At 44.5% G+C, this 23,214-nt stretch overlaps 1 protein-coding gene and 1 long non-coding RNA gene across 6 annotated transcripts; one reads left to right on the plus strand and one right to left on the minus strand.

Annotated features, from left to right (window-relative positions):
- Positions 1-3,161: 3,161 nt before the first annotated feature.
- Positions 3,162-20,541, minus strand: MSANTD3 (Myb/SANT DNA binding domain containing 3). Of its 5 annotated transcripts, none has more exons than XM_083473313.1 (4): positions 19,813-20,541; positions 15,928-16,377; positions 10,094-12,426; positions 3,162-9,940 (listed from the first exon to the last, which is right to left on the minus strand). In XM_083473313.1, exons 2-3 carry the CDS (start codon positions 16,343-16,345, stop codon positions 12,017-12,019), a joined length of 828 nt encoding a protein of 275 aa, XP_083329439.1. In that variant the 5' UTR covers positions 16,346-16,377; positions 19,813-20,541; the 3' UTR covers positions 3,162-9,940; positions 10,094-12,016. The 5 variants fall into 5 exon arrangements, with proteins under 5 accessions (XP_083329439.1, XP_083329442.1, XP_083329441.1 ...); XM_083473316.1 differs by having other exon boundaries at positions 3,162-9,862; positions 11,057-12,426; positions 19,807-20,507; XM_083473315.1 differs by having other exon boundaries at positions 19,807-20,507.
- On the plus strand, positions 13,265-17,163 carry LOC310692439. Its single transcript, XR_014518814.1, has 3 exons — positions 13,265-13,493; positions 15,701-15,841; positions 16,809-17,163. It is a non-coding gene; the product is annotated as an uncharacterized lncRNA (long non-coding RNA).
- Positions 20,542-23,214: the final 2,673 nt, after the last annotated feature.

Here is a 23,214-nt window from a genome sequence, read left to right on the forward strand (position 1 = left end):
TTAAGGCTTTCTGTGAGATGATTTATAATGAAATGAAAAGGGTATTTAAATATACCTTTCTTAAGAAACCAGAGGCCTTTCTCCTGGGCATGGTCGGCCAAATGGTGCCAAAGAAGGACAGAACTTTCTTTATGTATGCCACAACAGCAGCAAGAATACTTATTGCAAAGTATTGGAAGACACAAGATCTACCTACTCTGGAAGAATGGCAGATGAAGGTGATGGACTACATGGAATTGGCGGAAATGACTGGCAGAATCCGAGACCAGGGAGAAGAGTCGGTGGAAGAAGATTGGAAGAAATTTAAAGATTATTTACAGAAATATTGCAAAATTAATGAATGTTAGAATGATGCCAGAATGAAGTTAAGTGGTTTAAGCAGCAATGTTATAAAGGTGTATGTAAAAATGGATTATTAACAGGTGAGAATCCAAAGTTATAACATATAAAATCAAAGGATTAAGATAAAAACAAAGAGGGAAAGAAATTGCTGAATTAACTAACCGAATTGGAATACAAAAAAGGGAGGTGTGAGGTCAGGGAAGCAAGGAAATGAATGTAAGGTGGAAAGATTGATGTGTTTTTTATCTTTTTTGTATTTTGTATTTTTCTTTCACTCTTATTTCTGTCTTTTCTTCTTTTCTTTTTATTTATGTAATTTTTTTCTTTGAAACCTTAATAAATATCATTTAAAAAAAATATGAAATACTGCCCCTCAATGAGGCCAAACATAGATTCAAAAAATGTTTAGGGGTCTGCGTCCCCCCAGAAAAAAGCACTGGTTAAAGCACAAAGACCTGGTTATAGAGGAGTTTTTGCCAGGCCCCAAAAGAAACATAATGAGGGCAGGCCTCCCTAGGGAGAGTATTCCATAAGCAGGGAGCCACTGCAGAAAAGGCCCTGTTCTCATGTTGCCATCTTCTGGACCTCCTGTGGAAGGGACACACCACTCAGTTAAAGAATGAAAGAATTTGGGGCAGTGAAGGACAGCTCTGAAAGTTGATTAACAGTTGCAGTGCTCATCAGTGAACTTCCCTGCTCCAAGAGAACTCCATCAAAGAGAGCTAAACAAGCCTGATAAAGTCCTCTTTCTGCCCACCTGCTTCCGGATGGCAGGGGCAGGTCTCCAACCATGACTGAAAAAGGAAGGAGTGGGGGGAAAGAAAAAATTCCCAGTGAGGAACCTTAAGTGACAGCAGGAAATGCAGTGGCCCATGAGTTTGTGCATGCTGAGGGAAGCAAGCTCTGGGGGAAACGCCAGCAGAGAACTGAAACCCCAGTCAGGAGCCATGTTGAGATCAGTTGCAAGAAGAGTTGCTCAGCGTAGAATCATAGAAGTTGGGAGGGACCGAGTCCAGCCCCATGATATGCTGGAACCTCAAGCTAAATCATCCATGACAGATGGCCATCCGACCTCTGCTTCTAAACCTTCTTGTATGTTCTCTTCAACCTACGCACGGAGCCCCTTGTCTCTCAATTCCATCTCTGCCATCTCCAGTTGTCCCTGGATGTCTATCTGATCATGAATCCATTCATTTCTTCCAGCATCCTTTGTAAGGATGTCCACTCCAACCCACCATTCACAGCTGTCCCTTTTCCCTTTACCTTCTCTTCTTCCAGCAGAAGAGGGTCCATATATTTATCCACAGGTCCTGTGCGTTCTTTAGTCTGATGTATGTCTCATCAGGGACGCGGGTGGCGCTGTGGGTTAAACCACAGAGCCTAGGACTTGCCGATCAGGTCTGCGGTTCGAATCCCCATGACGGCGTGAGCTCCCGTTGCTTAGTCCCAGCTCCTGCCAATCTAGCAGTTTGAAAGCACATCAAAGTGCAAGTAGATAAATAGGTACCGCTCCAGGGGGAAGGTAAACGGCGTTTCCGTGTGCTGCTCTGGTTCACCAGAAGTGGCTTAGTCATGCTGGCCACATGACTCGGAAGCTGTACGCCGGCTCCCTCGGCCAATAAAGTGAGATGAGCGCCGCAACCCAAGAGTCATCCGCGACTGGACCTAATGATCAGGGGTCCCTTTACCTTTACTTTATGTCTGATCTAAGCTCTTTTAATACACATCTCATCCTTTAATTCTGTCAGTCCAACAGTCTCTGCATGACCATGACAACATCAATCAATGAGGAATTCAATGTTGTTTTTGCCATATTGAATTCTATTAATCTGCTTTCAGGAACTTGTGTCTGTTCCTTTATATATGCATTCTTTTGCCACACCGGTAAGGTTCAGTTTTGTTTTCGCCGCTGAAACGGCATGTCCCCAATGGAGATTTATAGGTGATAAAAGGTTTAAAACAAATTAAGAGCTATCAATTGTATTTCTAGAAATCAGAATACTTTAAGGAAAGTATGTCTCTAGTTATGTAACTTTTTTAGTCATAAATTATGTGGGTGTAAGTGCCATTACCCCAGGGATAGGTTGTGGCTTGGAACTGGGTGCAAGAGATGAATCAGATACAGACAAGGGTGAAAGCTGGAATTATGAATCCATTGACATAGCAAATTGAAAGGGGAAGATAAGAGTCATCTTCAAAAATAAAGTCAGGTCAGGTTATGGCAGGGATGGGAGTCACGCACAGGGCAAGGAGGAAAACAGACAAGTACATGCACAACACTTGAAATATGCTAGCTGTGCCCAGGTCAGAGAACCCAGAGGAAAAGGAACAAAGCCAATGCCTAAAGCAGGGCCAAGCAACTATAAAGAGGAGAAAGGGCTGTAGCTCAGGGGTACAGTACACGCTTTGCATGCAGAAGGCTGCAAATGCAATCCTTAGCACCTAGAGCAGGAGTGGGGGACCTCGGGCTGCCCAGATGTTGTTGGACTCCAATTTCCATCATTCTGAGCCAGCAAGGCCAATGTCTAGGATGGGATTTGCAGCCCTGGAACATCTGGAGAGCCAGAGATCCCACCCTGCATCAAAATGTACAGCTGGAAAGGAGTCCTGTCTGAAACCCTGGAGTTATTGCCAGACATTGTAAACAATATCAACTCCGACTCAGTGTACGGTGCTTTTTTTGTTATAATTTTGAATTTTACCGGTGCCATCCCTGCCATAACATTGCTACCCTGTACTGCTTTTATTGCTGCACAGTATGCTTTATGGATTGGTACTTAGGATAAAAGTAAAATAAAAATGACCACAGCACAATAGGATTTTTCAGTGAGGAAACTTTCAAGATTTATTAACAACTCATGATTTATTGGAACCAATTATGTGCATATACAATTCTTCCTACTAGCAATACAATTTTTATCAGAAATCCTTCATTTTGATTACACATTATACAATAAACAAGGCACTAAAATGTACACCTAGTAGTCATCTTATTATGAATTCTTTGCTTGACTTTAGTCTCTTCCTGATGAAAATAAATATTATTAAACAGATCCTGCACCAAAAAATTCCATCATGAAACTAAGTTATATAATAAAGATCTCCTAATTCCTTAAATACATCTATATGAAGTACAAGGTCACAGTTCTGTAAACCAAATGGAGCAAAAATCCATTATTTGGAGGTGGGGGCAGTTTTCGGTATTTTCCACAATGCAGTTTAGTAAATTAATCTGCTAGAAGCAGAAACGGCTTTGGTACTAAATTAGAAGAGCTCATAGATTTCTGCTGCACATAGAGAGGTGTGTGGGAGACTTTGAAGTAGTAAGCTCCCCACTGAAGTGGCTGATCCCTAGGAGAACTACATGAATCCGCAGAACAGGTGGTCCAACCCAATCAGAACCACCCAGATCTACACTGTAGGTGAAGTAAGAGATCATGACTGGCAAGATTAACTTTGGTCCCCGTCTGAAATAGGAAGGTCAAGTTAAGAAGGGCCACTTGTTCCCAAAGTATGTTTTATCTCTCCAAGAAGGAATACCCAGTAAGCAGAGGAGGGGGTTGTTCTATTTGCCAACACACGACAAACTATTGGGTCCCCTGTATCAATCTACCCAGTGTTAGTTTTACTACACTTCAGGTACAAACGTGGGGCAAAATTCTCATTTGTATCAGCCTGGCCAGAGGTTTACGTGGGCAGAGGAGCTCGGCTCATGCAGCTAAGCACTGAGTCTGTCTTGCTGGGTCAAACTGCATCTCAGCTAGAAAAAAATTCTGCAGGACTCGACTCACCACTTGTGAAGCAGAGTTCTAAACACGTATTTTACAGTGGCCAGGAAAGAAAACTAAAGCTTGGTTGTTTGTGGAAAAACAAACCTGCAGCACAAAACTCTTTTGAGTATAGGAGCCAACAATATCCTATATACTTTAAAAACTGTAATTATACCGTCAACTTTAAAGCAGTTTATTTAGGAGTATTCCACCTGATATCAGCAACAATACCCCGAAATATGTGTCTCACAGCTGCAAGGCTGCATTTCAGAATATGAACACCAATTGTTACCACCAAGAGTACACTGGAGAGTATGAAAGTAAAACGAGCCTGCAACAAAATGTTGTGACTCTCTCTCTCCTGTAGCCCAGAATGTTGTAAGCCTTTAAGGATCCTTACAAGGGTTCCACAGCAACATTAGAGTACCATAAGCCTCAATCTTCCCTTTTCCCACCTACTTAAAAATAAATTCTGCCTACTTATCTGTGGATGCCCTAATAGAAGTAACTTGCTTTGCTTTTAGATAGAATTATACACCATATTTTTCAAGTGATGTACCAATTTATTTACTGTATTTGCAGATCACATTTAATAAATGCCACAGCACTCCCAGTTGTGAAATTTTTACATATTTTCAATACGTACCTTAGATTTGCAGAATTGCTTCCAAAAGCACACTGAAGTAGTACAAACCAATAAAAAGAAGTCCTAGGCATTGTTGGCGGTGATAAAGCTGTATAAGCTAATCTGAATTGCGAGAGTACACAACAGTGATAGCGGACAGAATCCAACAGGCCCGGAGTACCAGGAAAAAAGTTTCACTTGCATATTTCACCTTGCTTAGGGTACAGGTGTGGCGTTAATGGAGTTTTGGAAATGATGTGATGGATTTAATCACCGAGGACACCGACAGCTTATGGCGACAGCACCCTTTTAACGACAACATACTCTGTTTCTACATTTAGGCTTCATTTTCTTGGGCACAAGAAAGGGCATCCATACACACCCAACCCCAACCCCCCCCCCCCAAATCTTGGCAAGTGGGGATTCCACATGTTGGCCTTGCTACTTGAGAAAAGGTGCAAGCGTTGGGAGGACTCAGCCAACTAGATGAAACAATGTTGAGAACTACTCAGGTAGTAAACTTTAGGACCACTCCCTGATAGTTCTTCTGTGCCTAGCTTGCTCTCTCTGCATTCATCCCGTGGGGTTCGCAGACATAGCTGTCAACTTACAGATTTGAAAATAAGGGACCAGCAGGCTCGAAAATAAGGGATCAGCAGACAAAATAAGGGATCAACAATTACTTTTATAAAATACATATTTTGTTGCGTGCAAATGGCTTTAGATACCTATTAGGTCCATAAATTACCATATAGCATATATTCAACACCAAAAAACAGCAACAATTTGTTGCTGACAAAGCAAGCTGGCCATAGAAAGGGCCCCATTACCTTCAGTAGCTTATTTAAGAGACATCATCAATAAGGGACAGCAGCGGGACATGGCGCTGTAATAAGGGACTGTCCCGCCAAATAAGGGATGCTTGACAGCTATGTTTGCAGATGGGTATGAAAACATGGTAGACTCGGCACCAACCCTGGAAAAGAATCTACCACTTAAACGCTCTTCTGTACACCCTTTCCACCACCCCGTGCCTAAAATGCAGAATTCCATCCTCCCTACCCCCAAACTGTTGTTATTTCTGCTCCCTGATCTCTTTAGTCTCTTATGCCAAATTGCCCGCATTACTGACTCTGACAATCCATCCCTGGGTTGGCTAATACTTGGCCCACCCATAATTAAGAGGTGGGGTGGGTGATAGAGCCTGTCATTTATGGCCGATGCTTAGAGGTTTTGTCTGGTATTACCATTATATATTTAAAGCAGGCATGTCCTGTATAACTAGGGCACATTGCTCAAACACAGCACATTACAGAAACCCACACAGGCAAGCAGGACGTTGGGGTGGGAGGAGCAATACTCAACAAATAGCTATTTGGAAATTTGACAAGTGTTAAATATTAAGGATCGGTCATGAAAATGGTATATAAGCATTCCAGCAGGCCTAAATAAACTTGGGACCCATCAAACAAAACACAGCTCACTAATAAGCCTCCCGTTTTTGCTGCTTACATGGAACCACAGAAATGGGGGCACCTGAAGCACATGGCAGGTCATGGCATCTGGCTAATCGCTGCAGTCAGCCTCATGGGTCACGAGTTGCAGAGACCTTAGCTGAAAGCTGCCATGATGTTAAGAAGCCTGAAATATACATGGACTTAAAGCAAAAAGTTATGAGTTATGATTTCAAATGGCTAAATAAATAGAGAAGTTCACAAGAATGCACATTTAACAATGATCTAACTGTGATTTTGTTAGGATATTTAAATGTCTCCACCAAATCACAGAGAGAACCAATTCTTAAATTTGTTAACCTCCATCAGATTTATCATAGCTCAGAATTATAAACTGCAAGCCATTCCATATATTTAAAGTTGGCTGATTAAATGTATGGTACAGTCTGATATTACTCAGGCCTAAGTTCCTTATGATGCAATCCTATACATCTGCTCTGAACAGTCCCCTTACTCCTATATGCCTGCCTGAATCCTAGTCCTGTTATAAGAACTAAATCCCAAATGAAGGGGCATAGCATTGCACTATAAGAGGGATTTTGTCTTGTGTTTCTTGAACAGGGCCTTTTTGCATCTCATGGCAAACTACTTTTAAAACAGGGGAATTTCAAAAGCAGTTTGTGGTATGGCACAGGGCCCTGGAGCTTTAAAGGAAAAACCCTAGAAGGCTTGCCCAATCCCTTCGGGGTGATTAGGTAGCTCTCTGATTCTTGGCCTTACTTTATCCGGCATGGTAGATGAGACTACCAAACTTCTCAGGCCAATGGGCATACTTGGAAAATCGAGAAAGTGCTCTGCGCACCAATCACATAAAGGCTGTGTGGCGTGTGGCACAAAATGACCACCACAGCTAAAAGAACAGGAAAAAAAGAAGACCCCCTCAAAATGGTGTGAGAGCCCTGCCTCCCAATCGGGGGAAAAACCAACGACATTGGCCGCCACCACATTTACTCTTTGACCAGGAACTGAACATGAAGAGCAAACCGTCTCTTGTGGGTTTTTAAGGGACATTTTACGAGGACCTTGAACGGGTTCCACAGGAGGTACTGGTGGGCATACTGGTGTCTGTGGGTGACGCATGGGCACCTCTGAGAATTCTACTTGTAAACATTTCTATTTCTCCTCACCGTATTGTTCAGGTCTCTAATGTTTATTTTCAGAACACTTGTCTGAATATTGATGAGGCTTTGGTTATTTCCCCCACCCTTCACCATCTCATTCATATATAGTTGTCCCTTGACATTTCTCAGTACTTAAAGAAACAAATACGAAGATTTTAAAAAATACAATCCAATTAAACAGTCCTATTAAACAAAAAACAGATTATGGACCATCATATAAAAAGTTGTTTCACAATAATCAAACATTAAAATGGAATAAAGAAGCTGAACCCCACATGAAAAAATATCGAAAAACAAAAGTCAAGAATGTGTACCCTAAAACTGATAGCAACATCTCAAAAAGGGGATATTGAAACTAGGCAATGAGAAGAGGAGATTCTGATTTGTTGAGCAGAAACTGGTCCATTAAATTTTAGATCAAGCTTCCTCAACCTCGGCCCTCCAGATGTTTTTGGCCTACAACTCCCATGACCCCTAGCTAGCAGGACCAGTGGTCAGGGATGGTGGGATTTGTAGTCTCAAAACATCTGGAGGGCAGAGGTTGAGGAAGCCCCTTTTAGATGAACTAGTATTTTAGACAATAAGCAAAGGCTTGTATTTCTCTTTGTTCATACCAGATCAATTAATCAGGGCTGTGTGTATTTGCAACTCAGCACATGTGCAGAAAAGTAGCAAAATTTTGTATTGAACAGAGTTCAGAATTCTCAGCATGCCTTTAAAAAGAGGTCCTAGCCCTTATCACGAAAAATATAACTTTGGTGTGTGGAGAATGCATGGTGAAATTTCTAAAGTAGGGGGGCAATTTAATATGAAGCACCAGGAATCAGGTGGCGGAACATTTGTGCTTTGCTGTAGCTCATTCCTTCTACCCCAGATTACAGACGAAACAAAATGAATTGTACACGCTAAAGAAATACAAGGCACCATTCATACATCTCACAGTAACTAGATTTTCTTCTTGCAGAATTTGAATGAGGAATTCATACAGTTCTATATCCAATATACCAGGAAACTACTCTATTTAGACAAAAGCAAAGAGGATGAAATGTTGAGTTCTACATATTATCTAAATAATAAGAATATAAATGACAGGGAAGGGGGAAATTCAAGGGAGAGAGTGAAATAAATCTATTTAACATGGTAACACTGAACAGAAGACATAATAGGAATAAAAAATAAATGATAAAGTAGTACTTTAAAAGCTCAGAATTTAGAATGTGAAAGAAATGGAAATATCTCAAGACTGGCAGCAAAATTGCAGTGCAACTTGTGTCCCTCTTCACCGAAAAATAGACACAGGAGCGGCAGTTGAAAAAAACTCCACTCTGAAGTGCTGAGAAACTGAGGCTCATTGAAAAGGGAAATAATATTGGCATCCAAGGAGAAGGGGGAGCTGGGCAGGGGCTAAACCTAAACTACTATTTTCTGTAATAAAATATATGAACGCATGCTAGTTTCTCTTTACTTCTGACAGCTAAATTCACTGCTGAGTTTTATGCTCTTTGCACTGCTTCATGTTAGAATTAAACTGCCTGCCACACACGCTTGTTTTAGGAATGGAGGATGGAGAACGTTATCTGGGTGCTAAGCAAAACCTAATGTCTCGTTGTAAATGAGGTCCAAGCTGCTCTGCCTCAGCTATAGAGATGTCCACATGAGTGACCCCTCTTTTACAGGTAGTAGTTTGTGATAATTTTGGCAAGGGCAACTTGTCACGCAGAAGTGAGAGCACGTGCACCTTCTGAAATTCCCAGTCGCACACAGGAACAGGAGCCCCATTCTAATTTGGAACAGACAATCCTAATATGTACCAAAGACACTAAAAGGAGTAGGCAAAGGAGAAGTAGCCTAACATTTCCCCTCAAAATACTTTCAAAAGGGCTTGTGATTTCCTGAGGCTTGGGGCTGCAATTGCTCCCTCGTTTTCTATTGGATTATGCTGGAATCTGCAATTATTTTTGCAGTGAATTCAGTATTTAGGCTCTACACATGCATTAACTAACATAATTATTTTCCCTTTGGAAAATTATTTAAAATACTAAGTTAGAAACTCATTTAAGAACCACAAAAATCTCCACAGTATAAGCACAGCCCTCTTCCCAGTTACCTTCCCATTCCCTTTCCCCATACTTCTGATAGTTTCTTGTTTGCTTGGGAATCTGTTAACTGTGAACCAGTGTGCACTTTGTAAGATGTTCAATAAGATCTGTTCAACAGTTTGAACACTGCTCCACAATAAGACGTTGCACTAAAAGATGCATTACCAAAATACACAAATTGTGTTTTTTCCAGAATGAACGTATTTATACCCGGTCTTATAGTCAAAGGAACGCACCAGAAAAGACCTGAAGCGACTCAATTTCTTTGAGCTTGATTCTATTTGAGAGGAGTGAGGTAGAGCAAGGATTTCATGTCAGCATGTAAATGATCTGCACCTATGAATGGCAGATCTCCATCTCATTCCCCAAGTTGGTATTTCAGCACACCATCCTATCAACAGGAAAAAAGAGGAAGCCTTTATGGCTAATTCTGTGCAGTGCGCATGTGCAGCACCATAAACCATGATCACTCCTTTTCAGTGGCGTAGCGTGGGGGGTGCAGGGGGGGCCGGCCGCACCGGGCGCAACATCTGGGGGTTAGGGTTAGGGGGCGCAAATCCACGGGTTAGGGGGCGCAAATTACTTGCCTTGCCCCGGGTGCTGACAACCCACGCTACGCCACTGCTCCTTTTAGTTAATTCAGAGTAATTCCCACCACTGTACTCTGAACTCACAATTATATACTATTTAAAATCTCAACTCTAGCCACCCCCATGCCCTGGAAGACAAGAGGGAAAACTCCTTACCCTTTTCCTTGACATACCAAGATGGGAGTGCTGAAAGCAATGACAAACGTATGGCGCTTCACCAACATTAAGCAACAAGCTTGTACCCTTAGTGTGGGAACCTTTGGTCCTCCAGTTGCTGCTGAACTACAACTCCCATCAGGCCTAGCAAGCATGGCCAATGACTAGGGATGATGCAAGTTGTAGCTGCAGTGTCTGGACACCCAAATGTTCCTTATACCTGCCTGAAAAATTGACTATGCCTCCCCCTACTTTACTGGTAATCCTCTGCTACTGTAAATATAAAAGAGGGGCAGCTCCAATCCACTCATGCTAGTTTTGCAACAGATTTGACAGCACTCTTAAGTAGTTCCAGGTCTCTGTCTTAGCAGCATCTGAAAAGATTTACCTGTAAATCCAACTGAAAACCACCTGAAGCCCAATGAACACAGCAAGATTGCCCCATTTTGAGAAGAAGAGAAAGCTAATACCACCATTTGCACTGATTAGTCATAACTGCCAAATCTACATATGAAATCGTGGAAATTCATGGTTGCTGCTTCATTAAAACAGAAGCAAGCCTGCTTCTCCTTTGTCACGTACTTAGAGGGTGGTGGGTTCTCTCAGTCCCTTGCCTCCCATCAAAGATGAAAACTCTTCAAGAGCTCAGTCACACATTGTGATGCTCAATGCGTTTGCCAGTTCCCCATTCCAGGAGCCACAGCCACTCCGTGTGGCGGCGGAATTATCTGCATTTGCCATGTGCACTCATCACATTTTTACAGGGACTTGCATGTAAAAATGCAACGTGTTTAAATAGCCCCGAGTTACACAGTAAATCTGCACTTTAACCTCCTTACATTTGGCTGGTGCTCACTTCAGATCCCTGGCTCATGTGGACTGGGACCAAGAGATAGGTGCAGTACGGAGAGGGTGATCCTACTAGATGGACGGGTGGCCTCCTTCCTGACATGATGAGAAGCCAAACAAGCTGAACTGAACCAAACGGAGAGGTGCCAAGTATCCAAGTGATGCTGCAATCCTGTATACACTTACTGTGGAGTACATGTGCACAACTGCAAATCACACACAATGGTAATTTTCTTGATGCCTTCTTCAACCGCAGAAAAGTGGCCAGACAGTAGTAATTTTGCCCTAAATTATATAGCTGGCAGGTGAGCCATGCCCTATAGTGCAATCTGAGTGCAGCGTCATTAATGGTTAGGGGCAGGAGAGAAATGTGGTGGTGGTGAACTTCCCTTGTGGCCAGAGAGCTAATCAATTGTTTGAAAGCTTTCCATGCCCTCTTCTGAAGCTGTTCCTGCTATCATGCTGCCCTTTCCCCACATTCTATTAATAAACGGAAAATGTATTATGTCCTCTGGCTCAGTGATGCAGCGGAGTCACTGCGCATCTGCTAGTAGCCCCACCTCAACAAACATTTATGGAGGCTAAGCCAGAATTCTTGCTTCTTGGAAACAAATTTAAATTTCAGACTTGAAATAAAATACTAAAATGCCCAGCTACGTATCTGCTGTTCAGAACTTTCTAGACAAAAAGTGTGCACCACAGAATACGCCTACTGACTTCCTGTGTGTATAAGGGGATGCTCCAAAAATGATAATAATTGAGTTATTGGGCTTAAAAAACAACAAATAGATACCACATTTTTCTTAGCTCTTCCTTAATGTTTGTTCACAGCCTAGTGGGAAGGCATTCTCTCAAACTAAAAATACAAAACTAGCAGAACTGAACCCCTCCTCATTCTCTTCTAATAAACCAGTGACGCCAGTCCGTTTTATGCCTGGCTGCTGCCTTCTCTAGGGCGAATTAGGGAACGGTCTGTTGAAAGATGAGACGGGCCACTCTTTTGTAACAGTTTGAAGTTTCCGCTCCCAGTACATTTTTTTTTTGTTGAGCACCTCCATCTTGATTCTGTGCTCCTCTTCCGCCATCTCGCACTCCCGCTCAATCTGCTGAATCTTGGCCACGTGGACCTCATTCATCTGGATCAGCTGCAGTTGCAAGATGGACATTTGCTGATGGTGCTCTTCTTCATGCATCTTTTTCAGATCACTTTCCTGGGCAGCTTTACTTCTGAAATTTTTACTGCCTGTTATTCTGACTGCTGAACAGGAAGGCTCCGATTGCGAGGTTCCTTCGCATACCTGGAAATGTACAAGATCTTTGTCTTCATCGCACAGTTCTCTGTTTATAACGGTGAAAGGTTCTGGGGAAATAAAATAAGAAATATGACCATTATAATAATTTTCAATTTTTTCCAACCCAAGAGCCAGTTTGGTGTGGTGGATATAGTGTTAAACATACATTGGGAGACTTGAAGCCCAAATTGAAGAAGAAGAAGAAGGAGGAGGAGGAGGAGGAGGAGGAGGAGGAGGAGGAGGAGAAGGAGGAGGAGGAGGAGAAGGAGGAGGAGGAGGAGAAGGAGGAGGAGGAGGAGAAGAGGAGTTTGGATTTGATATCCCGCCTTTCACTCCCCTTCAGGAGTCTCAAAGCGGCTAACATTCTCCTTTCCCTTCCTCCCCCACAACAAACACTCTGTGAAGTGAGTGGGGCTGAGAGACTTCAGAGAAGTGTGACTGGCCCAAGGTCACCCAGCAGCTGCATGTGGAGGAGCGGAGACACGAACCCGGTTTTCCCAGATTACGTGACTCTTAACCACTACACCACACTGGCTCTCAGCTATCAATGTCATTGACTCAGCTATCAATGTCAAAGTGCAAGTAGATAAATAGGGACCGCTCCGGCGGGAAGGTAAACGGCGTTTCTATGTGCTGCTCTGGTTCGCCAGAAGCGGCTTAGTCTTGCTGGCCAAATGACCCGGAAGCTGTCTGCGGACAAACACCGGCTCCCTCGGCCTATAGAGCGAGATGAGCGCGCAACCCCAGAGTCGGTCATGACTGGACCTAATGGTCAGGGGTCCGTTTACCTTTACTATCAATGACTGGGTGGTCGCTACCCTCAGCTTAACCACTTTATAGAGCTGTTGCAGTGAGGATAAGCTAAGATAACCCCATGGGCTCCATCTTGACAGCCTTGGAGGAAAGATGGCGCATCAATGTGATTTTTAAAAACGACAGTAAATTACTGCACAGCCAAGCTTGCGTCATCTTTCCCTGAAGCAGATTCAGACACTGGACATTGTGACAGCATCAAACTACAAGCACTACCATTATAGGGTGGAAGAGGATAGGGCTTTCAGAGTTGAAGGCAGTCTGAAAGAGGAACGGCTGCCCTGGATGTGTAGGCATCCCTCACTTCCTCTCTGGTGCACAGGTATGGGTAAAAAATGTTTGGCCGGAGAAAAAGATGAGGAAAAGGAAATTCGGCTCTCTTTAAAGCTCTACCCTTTGCCTCCACCGTCAAGGTTTTTCTCTGAGAGTAGCTCTATAGGGGCCTTCACAGTTAGGATGACTGACACTATGTTGAACTTTGTAGAGTACCTCCAAGACACAGGAGGTTTGATATGATCTTTCGCTTTCCTCAGAGGACTGGAGGCTGCCTGGGCCACATGCCCTTTGAAGGCCCTCAAGCACCTCAAAGCACAAGATTATCCCCTGCTCCAAAGTTCAGAGTGGGGGGCTTGAATTCAGCAGGCTTGAGAAAATAGGGAGGAATGTTCGGAGTGGCCTCTTGGAGTTCGCCCAAGATGTCTTTTGAAGTGCTTGTACTGAAAGAAGCAGGCAGGGAAGAGAACAACAGAACTACAATTCATATCCTCCTGCTAAAAGGTCTCTTTCAACTCAAGGATTTATTTTGAGGTGCTATAACCCACAGCTGGGCAACCTGCAGCTCTTCACCTCCTTTGGTGCAGCCTTGAAGGACGTAGAAACAGTTTGGGACAGAGCACAGGTAGGTTTTTTGAAAAAAAGGAAGATGGCAGCATTGGCCAGAGCACAGATTTGACTCTTTTCACTGAGCTCACCTGCTCCAGTCCATGTTAAGTAGCTTGCCCTACAGAAAAGGAGAAGGTTTACTGTCCTTGAGACAGGTGCTGTTTTTGTACGCAAAGCTTTGCAAAAAGTTTCTCAACTTGCAAAAAAAGGGGGGGGGGTCGGAAGCATGAGGGAATGGAGAAGTTGTGGGTAAAAAATCCTTTCAAGAAGTGCTGAACTGCACTGAGGGAGCAAGGGTTGAGGTGTAGAGGACAGAATCTTGCTCATCATACTTATTGCAACATTGCTGGAGGAGAAACAAAGCAAAACAGATTCTGAGGGTAAGAAACAGGTAGAAAACATAAAGTGTGGTGTGTTGTAATTAAGAAGAGCAAGGATTTTGACAGGGGAGAAACAGAGCTGAGGTTATTTTTGCTTTCCACCTTCCTTCCTTCCCTCTGAAACTCCAGAACATTGAACCAATGCCGGTATTAGAAATCTCCAAGTGTAATTTGCTTTTTGCTCGGGACAGCCGTGCCCCCCCCCCAATCCCTTGTCCTGGCTATGTGGATGCTCTGTGGACTCCCTGGAAGGGTGAGCGACAGGTGTGGATCCTCTTTGATGGCGCTTTGCACTCCTGTGTCTGTTTGGGCTGCACACTCATGTCTGCAACAAATGCTTTGATGTTTCTGTTGGAGTGCGGTACTTTGGCATCAGTGATGCAGGAGTACGAGGCGTCGTGAGGGGTCCCAATCTATGTGTGTCTGAGGCGCCACTGTGCCCACATGTGTTACTTAACGGTGTGCTTTTCTTGTGTTGGGTCATGCATGTGGTGGGCAGAGCAGCGGTCCTTGCTGGGAGCTGTGTGAAGATTGGCTGATGCAGAAAGGTTGCTAGGGGCATCTACACTTTGCAGCTTCTGCTGTGTTCATGGCCAAGACCAGTGACTGTTCCACTGGTGGGTTGACTGATATCCATACTTTGCACTGCTTTGCTGGTTGGCAGCTTTGCCTGTGTGCCAGCCACAGTGGCTCCTTGTGGACTTGCATGGATGGGACTGAATGAGAGAATTAAGGGATGGTGTACGAATGGGAGAGAAAAGGAGCAGCTCTGCCCTGCCCAGGCTTTGGTCCTGCCACCGGTTTGTGGCTTCTGACCACGTTCCTCTGAGGAAATGTGGTTGTTGACCCCAAAGGGTTACTCTCTGCTGCTCTAACCTGTGGGCTTCCCACAAATGGATACAAGCATGTTTTTTATGTGTTAACTAAGATATAAACAGTTGGAATGGTAGGTATTATTTTCATGGCTGTACTGGAACAAAATGCAGTGGTCTTCAATGTTCTTACACCCAACCTAATTGCAACCTGAGACTCACATATAAACTCACATTTATGAAGGTTAATCTGAATTTATAGTCAAACCTCTCAAAATGGCTTAAAAATAAAATCATGATAAAGTGAACTTATTAAAACTAATAATTAGAAGTGCATGCACACATATACCAGGCATGGGGTCAAATGGTAAGTTATAGGTTGTTGTTTTTTTAAAAAAAGATTAATGTCTCATTCTCTTATTCCCCCCTATCATTCACCTTTTTCTCCTCTTCAGGAGAAAATTAGTGCTGCTGTGACAAACCTGAGGGAAAGGGCATGATCCTATCAAGTGTCATGACTCACCAGTTAAATCCATATAGATTGTGTTCATTTACTTATACTGGAAAAATCATAGCACCACAAGAGGTATCGCCAGGTAAGCAAACTGCAAATTTTCTATGTACTTTTGGAATGTAAAGCTACGAGAATAGTTTACTGTAGATCACTAGAAAACAACTGTACCTTGGCTGGAGGCTTCTGGCTGATATTCAGAATCCTCTTCTGGTGGACTCTGTAAAAAGTACACCTGCTCAGGTACCATGCTGGCAATCTTCTCTTTTCCCAGGATGTGATTACTCAGAAGTGGACTAATGCTCCTTTTTACCTTGTCTCGCCTTTCATGTGCCATTATTTTCTTTGTCCGTGCTTTGATGTTCTCCCAGCATTTTTTCAGCTGCTTGAAATCTCGTAGCGATACGCTTGGTTGAGAATTATATTCATGAGCAAGGGCCTGCCAGGTCCGTTGTTTCAGCGCAATAGTCCTTGCGTCACTTTTTTTACACTCGAGTACATATTTGTATTTCTCAACTAATGCCAGCAACACACTCTTCTCCACTTCAGAGAAGTATTTGGCAGGTTTTATCACTTCGCTGTTTTGCATTTTCTTCTGATTCTCCAGAGTGCCAAAATAACCTATAAAAAAACAACAGACAGCTTACTTTTGCAAGCATGATTGATTTCACAGCAAATAACATTCTGCTCAGAAAATGTTCCTTTTCGTCACAAAAAAATGTTAGAATTTTACACCGTCATCAGCCAGTCAGTCAACACAATCACCAATAGTAGAGTTCAGGACAAACAAAAGTGCTACTTCACACAATTCAGAATTCCCTACTACGCAGTGTTCAAAATTAGCCAGGCACCAGGCGCATTTTGCACCTGGCTATCAGCCACTTGCAACCAAGTGAAGAGGCCTGGGCACAACGGGAAGCGCATGCCTGGGGATCATTGGGTCTGGGCTGTTTTCACACACGATTACCGCATCTTACAGAATTCTATCAGTTACATTTTGTCTGCACAATCAGAATGAATTTCAGGAACCAAAATGCTTTTTTTCTGTGCAGCTGGAGCAGGAGCAGTGAACAATGTTATAGTTAATTATTGCCGCTGGTCTTAAATTACCCCACCCCACTGCCCTGCTCACAGTTGTGAAGAATATTCTTAAGTTATGAATGGTCCGGGTCACCATGAAGAAAAAGAGGTAAGAATAGGCCTATATATCTGTGGACTGTCCCTGGATAAAGTGACTTTTCTTCTCTAAGTTCTCAAAGTGCTTAACTTAGCTCAAGGTTGTCATCTGAACAAGTCAAATGTTTAGCTGATAATCAAACACAGTCAGTTCATCATTTGAAAAATAAGACTTGAGAGCCATCTTGCCCCCAAAAGACAACTAGACATTCTGTTTAGGCAACTGCAACCAGGGGTGCCAAATGGAATAAAATATTGGGGGGGGGGGGGGAGCCCAGGTAAGCCCTGCGCTGCAAAATTGATCACAAGACACAGTGCTTGGACACCATTTGAATGGCAATGCCCAGTGCTATTTTTCTAGATATTTTATTGGGGATCTGGGGAAGCTGGCTGTAACCTTGGTTTAAGGAGCCTTTTGGCACCTAAGCTTATATATCTGAGTTTCTAACAGTGATAGCCCCTCAAAACCACTAAGTTAGATGGCTTGAGAAAAGAGCAAGAGCTATCATTTTCTACTTGTTACCACGACAGCTAATTGGAACACCCCTGTGTAGGGGCAGCATGCCTCTACGTGCCACAACCAAACAGCAAAGGTTGGGCATCACCTTCATACTCTAGTTTATCCAATTAGTTATCCATATTGATAGCAGAGTGGCTATCGGGGTGGCTTTAGAGGGCTGAGGGATGCAAGACCTGATAGGGTGGGGGTGCTAACACGTTGTCATTGACCATAAAGAATGGAGATATGGAGTGTAAATGTGATTTGGTAAATGGAATATGGTTTTTTGAATTCAGAATGACAGATAATGGGTCTCTGCTTTTTGCTGGAGTCCAGCCCATGTGGGAATTATTGGTAATGAGATGGCAGAAAGGAGAACCTTTGTGAAGTTTGTAGGGTGGAAGTAACAGCTGACTATGTAGCATAGGATTGTTTGAGATACAGGGATGAAAGGGAACCTCCCCCTCACAAACTGAGTAACTTTGGGATTCGCTTTGGGGTTTGGTTTAACAATTATAACTTGAGTAACAACATTATAGCCAGTAGGTAGCAATAATAGGGTTTCTTCTCTTGCTTTGCAGCACCAATAAAATCAAAGAAGAACAATACAGTGGTACCTCGGGTTACATACGCTTCGGGTTACATATGCTTCAGGTTACAGACTCTGCTAACCCAGAAACAGTGCTTCAGGTTAAGAACTTTGCTTAAGGATGAGAACAGAAATCGTGCTCTGGTGGTGCGGCAGCAGCAGGAGGCCCCATTAGCTAAAGTGGTGCTTCAGGTTAAGAACAGTTTCAGGTTAAATTCAGACCTCCGGAACGAATTAAGTACTTAACCCGAGGTACCACTGTATTGGTATCCAGCTTCTTGACTAGATTGTTGCTCCTGTGCCGCAGATCCATGGTAGATCCATGGATCAAGGCGTATCACTGCCAAAACTCTCTGCTAAGATCTTGGGAGCACACGATTGCAGTTTCAACTTCTCTCCAACAAACATACCTTAAAACCAGTCCATTATAACTCTAGGCCAAATATTCTTGTGAAGCAGGAATGGTTAATTGCAAGGATGCCTACCTTTCAAATCCACATGGTCCTGACTTTCCTCCCCAGAAGAAGTCTTGAAGATTATGATTAATAAAAGACAGGAAATTTCATTGTAAGCACCTCTCTCTCTCTCTCTCAACACTTAATTATGTATCCTGTTAACCCCTCAAATATTGCCCCACACTCAAAAACATGAAGGGAGTGGGGGATCATCCTAAATTGCATTATGCTTTTCCCATGTGCATATTCAGCAAAAGAAGCAATTCCCTGCATTAATAAGGATAATTCACAATACATTTCAGTTTATAGGTTGATCTGTATGCATGTTTACTTCCATATATATGTTACCTCAGAGTAAACATGTGTCGATCAGCCTTACTGAAGCTAAGCAGGCCTGCCTCTGGTCAGTGCCTGGATAGGAACAAGGCAAACATTGCTTTGGCTTCTGTGACACAAGAAGGTCTGGAGGTAAACACAGGAATGTAAACGTACAAATGACTTCTTGAAAACGCCATGGAAGGCCACAGAATCTATAGAGGGATAAGTCTGCCACAACAACCCCAAGATGTACAGAGATGGGAAAACCTATGGTCCGCCAGGTGTTGATGAACTGCAGCTCCCATCAGCTTCCGCCAGTAAGATCAATGGCAAGGGATTGTGGGAGCTGTAGTCCAGCAATATCTGCAGCGCTACAGGTCTCTCATCTTCCCTGCACTTGGGGGTTAGCCAGGCTCCAAATGGTGTTTTTGAGATCACTTCATTGGAAATGGCAAAAGCTGGCAGCGCGGAGATGTATATCCAATAAACACTCCCTCATCAGGATTTTACACAGGGAAGCAACGGAAACAGCCACAGTGGGCTGCAATGTTCTCAATCTTAATTCTAAATATTTGCAAATGCTGCCACCAATATTAGATGTCAGAATGCCTCATCTAGCCCAACTTCTGAAATAAAAAATCCTTAAAAAGCGCCATGCTATCCACGTTTACCCATGATCCGGGGGGGGTTTCGCCCCCAGACGAGGGTGTAGAGGACTGCAGCCCTGCACACACTTTGCCCGAGAGCAGACTTACTCCGGAGTAGACGCAGGCAGGGCTGCACAAGTTACACGCGACGATGTTGCGCCACAAGGACCGGGTGGGGAACAAAATGACCATCTGCGGCCCAGCGAGCCTTTCCCCGCAGCAGAGAAATACAAATTCCCTCAACCTGTTACACATCTGGGAAGGCATCCTGGCCGCTTTTCTGGAGCAAAGAGGTTCCAGAGAGACGGGGGAGCATTTTCCTTGGAAATAAACACCATTTTACATATGCATTTTAAAGACACGCACAATTACCAGGCTTGGGTGGACCACGGCCTCCTCCGGCTTCCTCCCCCTTCTTGCTTTTTCCTGGATGCTGCCGGGTTTTTCTCTTTTATTTTGGAGAACAGGAAAGCACCGATCCCAGCCTGACAAAGGACGCCCCGCCACCCACTGAATGCGCATCGGCGGCTGCAGGTTTGCAAATGCAGGCGCGCAAGCGGCGCTTCAGACAATAACGAGCAGCGCTCATCTTGCCGTTGCCCCGGCGGAGGGGAGAGAGATAATCCCCGTAACGTGTGGATAGATACGGGACCGGCCTCCAATCCCAAAGGGCAGCGCAACAGCCCCTGCTCTTAACAAAAGCCCCACCATTAATTGCCAATCTCTCCCTCCTCTCTCCCTCTCCGCGGCTGGGTTTAGAGAAGGCGGGATCCGCGTCGCTTCCACCTTCCTCCCCTTCTTCCCCGACCACTAAACCACTCCCTCCTGCTCTTCCCAAGTTCCGACGCGGGTCTCAAAGCGGCGGCCGCCAAGCGAAGCCAGCGCCCCGGGTGGAAACGTTGCAATCCCATAATTTCGCGCTCGGGGCACGAAGCAAAGGCGAGAACAAATGTATGCATGCGTGTTATGCATGCATGCATGCGAAAACTGACAACAAGCGTTGCTTTTTCTCCCCGCGCCGCTGCACTAAAGACAGATATTCTTCTTTTTGCAAGACTCGTAGCAGAGAGTGACCGAATGGCGCCGCTCCCGCTCCTCTCTGGAAATCCAGTCCGGGTTTTCTCACCCGACAGCGCCGCCGCGGCTCCGGCCGGGAAAAGTGGGTGGGGCGCGCACTGCGCATGCGCGCTGTCACTTGCGTGGCGCCAGCCGAAGAGGAAGGTTGTCGTCGGCGGCGGGCTCTGTGAGTAGCTTGAAGGAGGCGAGGCGGGTCGGGGGCTGGCGGTGGCCCGGGGGTCGCCTTCGCGAGGGGCTCGCCTGCGGAGGGCCTGCCTTTGGCGGCGGAGAAGTCGGAAGAAGAGTGCGGAACGGCTGTTGCTGGTGTTGTAATATGTATACTCCGCCTTTCCCCCCTGACAGGGACTCGAGGCGGCGCACGGGGGGAAGGAAGAAGCATTTCCCCCTCCGGATATGGACGAGGAATCACCTCTGAGCGTTGGCTGTGCTGGCTGGGGACGGGTGGAAATTGGAGTTTAGCTCTATGTGGTGGGCTAGGGAATCCCAAACTACAACTCCCATCGGTCCCCATTCAACAGATTGTTGCTGTTGTTGGCATATTTATATATGTCTCTCTGGAGGGCCGTGGGATACCCCAACTCTGATTTCTGCTCCATGTCCTGTTTCCTACAGTTGCTGGCTTCTGCAGAGTATTTTGCTTCCTTGCTTAATTATTTACCGTATTTTTCTCTCTATAGGACGCACCCGAACATAGGGCGCACCTTGTTTTAGAGGGGGAGAACATGAAAGAAATAGTTACAGATAGGTAGCCATGTTGGTCTGCCATAGTCTAAATAAAAAAATTCCTTCCAGTAGCACCTTAAAGACCAACTAAGTTAGTTCTTGGTATGAGCTTTCATGTGCATGCACACTTCTTCAGATACACTTCTTGTATCTGAAGAAGTGTGCATGCACACGAAAGCTCATACCAAGAACTAACTTAGTTGGTCTTTAAGGTGCTACTGGAAGGAATTTTTTTATTAAGAAAGAAATAATTATCCCCCTCTCTGCACAGCGCCCCTTCAGCGAAGCGGCAGGAGAAACGGAGCCCCTTCCATTTCTCCTCCCGCTTCGCTGAAGGGGCGCTGCGCAGCTCTCCCTTTCCCATGTTGCCTTCGCCTTCAGTGAAGGCTATCAAAAATAGCCACCTGAAGCCTCTGGAGCACGGCGGAAACTCCCACCGCGCTTCTGAGGCTTCGTGTTGCTATCGCTGAAGCCAAGGAGCCTGCATTCGCTCCGTAGGATGCACACACATTTCCCTGTAATTTTTGGAGGGGGAAATGTGTGTCTTATAGAGCGGAAAATACGGTACTTATTCTTTTTTTGCAATTGCACTTGATGTAATGCACCCTTTCCCCACAGTGAGCTCAAGGCATCTGTCTCCCCTTCTCATGCGATCCTCACAACAAACCTGTGAAGGTTGGTCAGGTTGAGAGTTGGTGTCCAGCACGAGGCTGCCCAAGTGGGGCTTTCTCTTAACGTCCTACTTGGACACACTCAACCCAGACTTCACCAACCTGGTGCCCTCCAGATCTTTTGGACTACAGTTCCCATCAGCATCAGCTGCTACCAGCAACTGGCTAGGACTGGTTTTTATTTACTTACTGCACTTCTATACAGTGGTGCCTCGCAAGACGAAAAGAATCCGTTCTGTGATTCTCTTCGTCTAGCGGTTTTTTCGTCTTGCGAAGCAAGCCCATTGACGGATTAGCAGATTAGTGCTATTAGCGGCTTTAAGTGGCTTTTAGCGGCTTATCTGCTGATCGGATCAGCTGATAAGCGGCTTAGCAGCTTAGAAAAAGGGGGGGAAAGGGGGAAAAAACCTGCAGGAACTCGCAAGACATTGTCATCTTGCGAAGCAAGCCCATAGGAAATTCGTTTTGCGAAGCACCTCCAAAACGGAAAACTCTTTCGTCTAGCGAGTTTTCCGTCTTGCGAGGCATTTGTCTTGCGGGGCACCACTGTACCACCTTTCCTCCAAGGAGCTTGAGGTGGTGCACATAGTTCTTCTTCTGGCCCTTTTTATCCTCACAACAACACTGTGAGGTAGGTTAGGCTGAGAGTGTGTGACTGGCCCAAGGTCACCCAGTGAGATTCATGGTTGAATATCAATCAATCAATCTTTATTACGGTCCAGAGATCCAACAAATTGTTACAAAGCAATGCACAATTCAGACAGCCTTCCTCCAGGTTAAACAAACATTTTGTTCAGACTTAAAGATAGGGATCATTGGTTCTTGCAACCACCGATAAAAACTTTGCCACTGCTAATGTTCTAGTGTTTGTCTGGTCTTCCAATAGGAACCTGACATAGTGAGCCTCTGATTTTCCCGGGAAAGGTACCAGCAAGGGTAATATCAGTTCAGCCCTGGCTTGCTTGTATTTCGCACAGTGCAGCAAAATATGTTTTATAGTTTGCTCACTATGTCAGGTTCCTATTGGAAGACCAGACAAATGCTAGAACATTAGCAGTGGCAAACATTTTATCGGTGGTTGCAAGAACCAATGATCCCTATATTCTGAACAAAATGCTTGTTTAACCTAGAGGTAGGCTGTATGAATTGTCTATTGCTTTGTAACAATTTGTTGGGTCTCTGGACCATAATAAAGATTGTTGTTGTTGTTGTTGTTTTATAGAATCTATGTCTTGGGCACACGAGCAAAGTCTGTCCTGGTAGAGGACTCCTCTCCACCTGCCAGAAGGAAACACTGCAGAAG

Source organism: Podarcis liolepis (genome assembly GCF_965112155.1).
Source record: "Podarcis liolepis genome assembly, chromosome: 13".
NCBI classification, from domain to species: domain Eukaryota; kingdom Metazoa; phylum Chordata; class Lepidosauria; order Squamata; family Lacertidae; genus Podarcis; species Podarcis liolepis.

Bases quoted from the DNA above. Each gene is read 5' to 3' on its own strand.
- MSANTD3 (XM_083473313.1), bottom strand. From the start codon at position 16,345: ATGCAAAACAGCGAAGTGATAAAACCTGCCAAATACTTCTCTGAAGTG. The intron at 12,427-15,927 runs GTACAGTTGTTT...TTATTTCCCCAG, and splicing joins GCCAGAAGCCTCCAGCCAAG to AACCTTTCACCGTTATAAAC.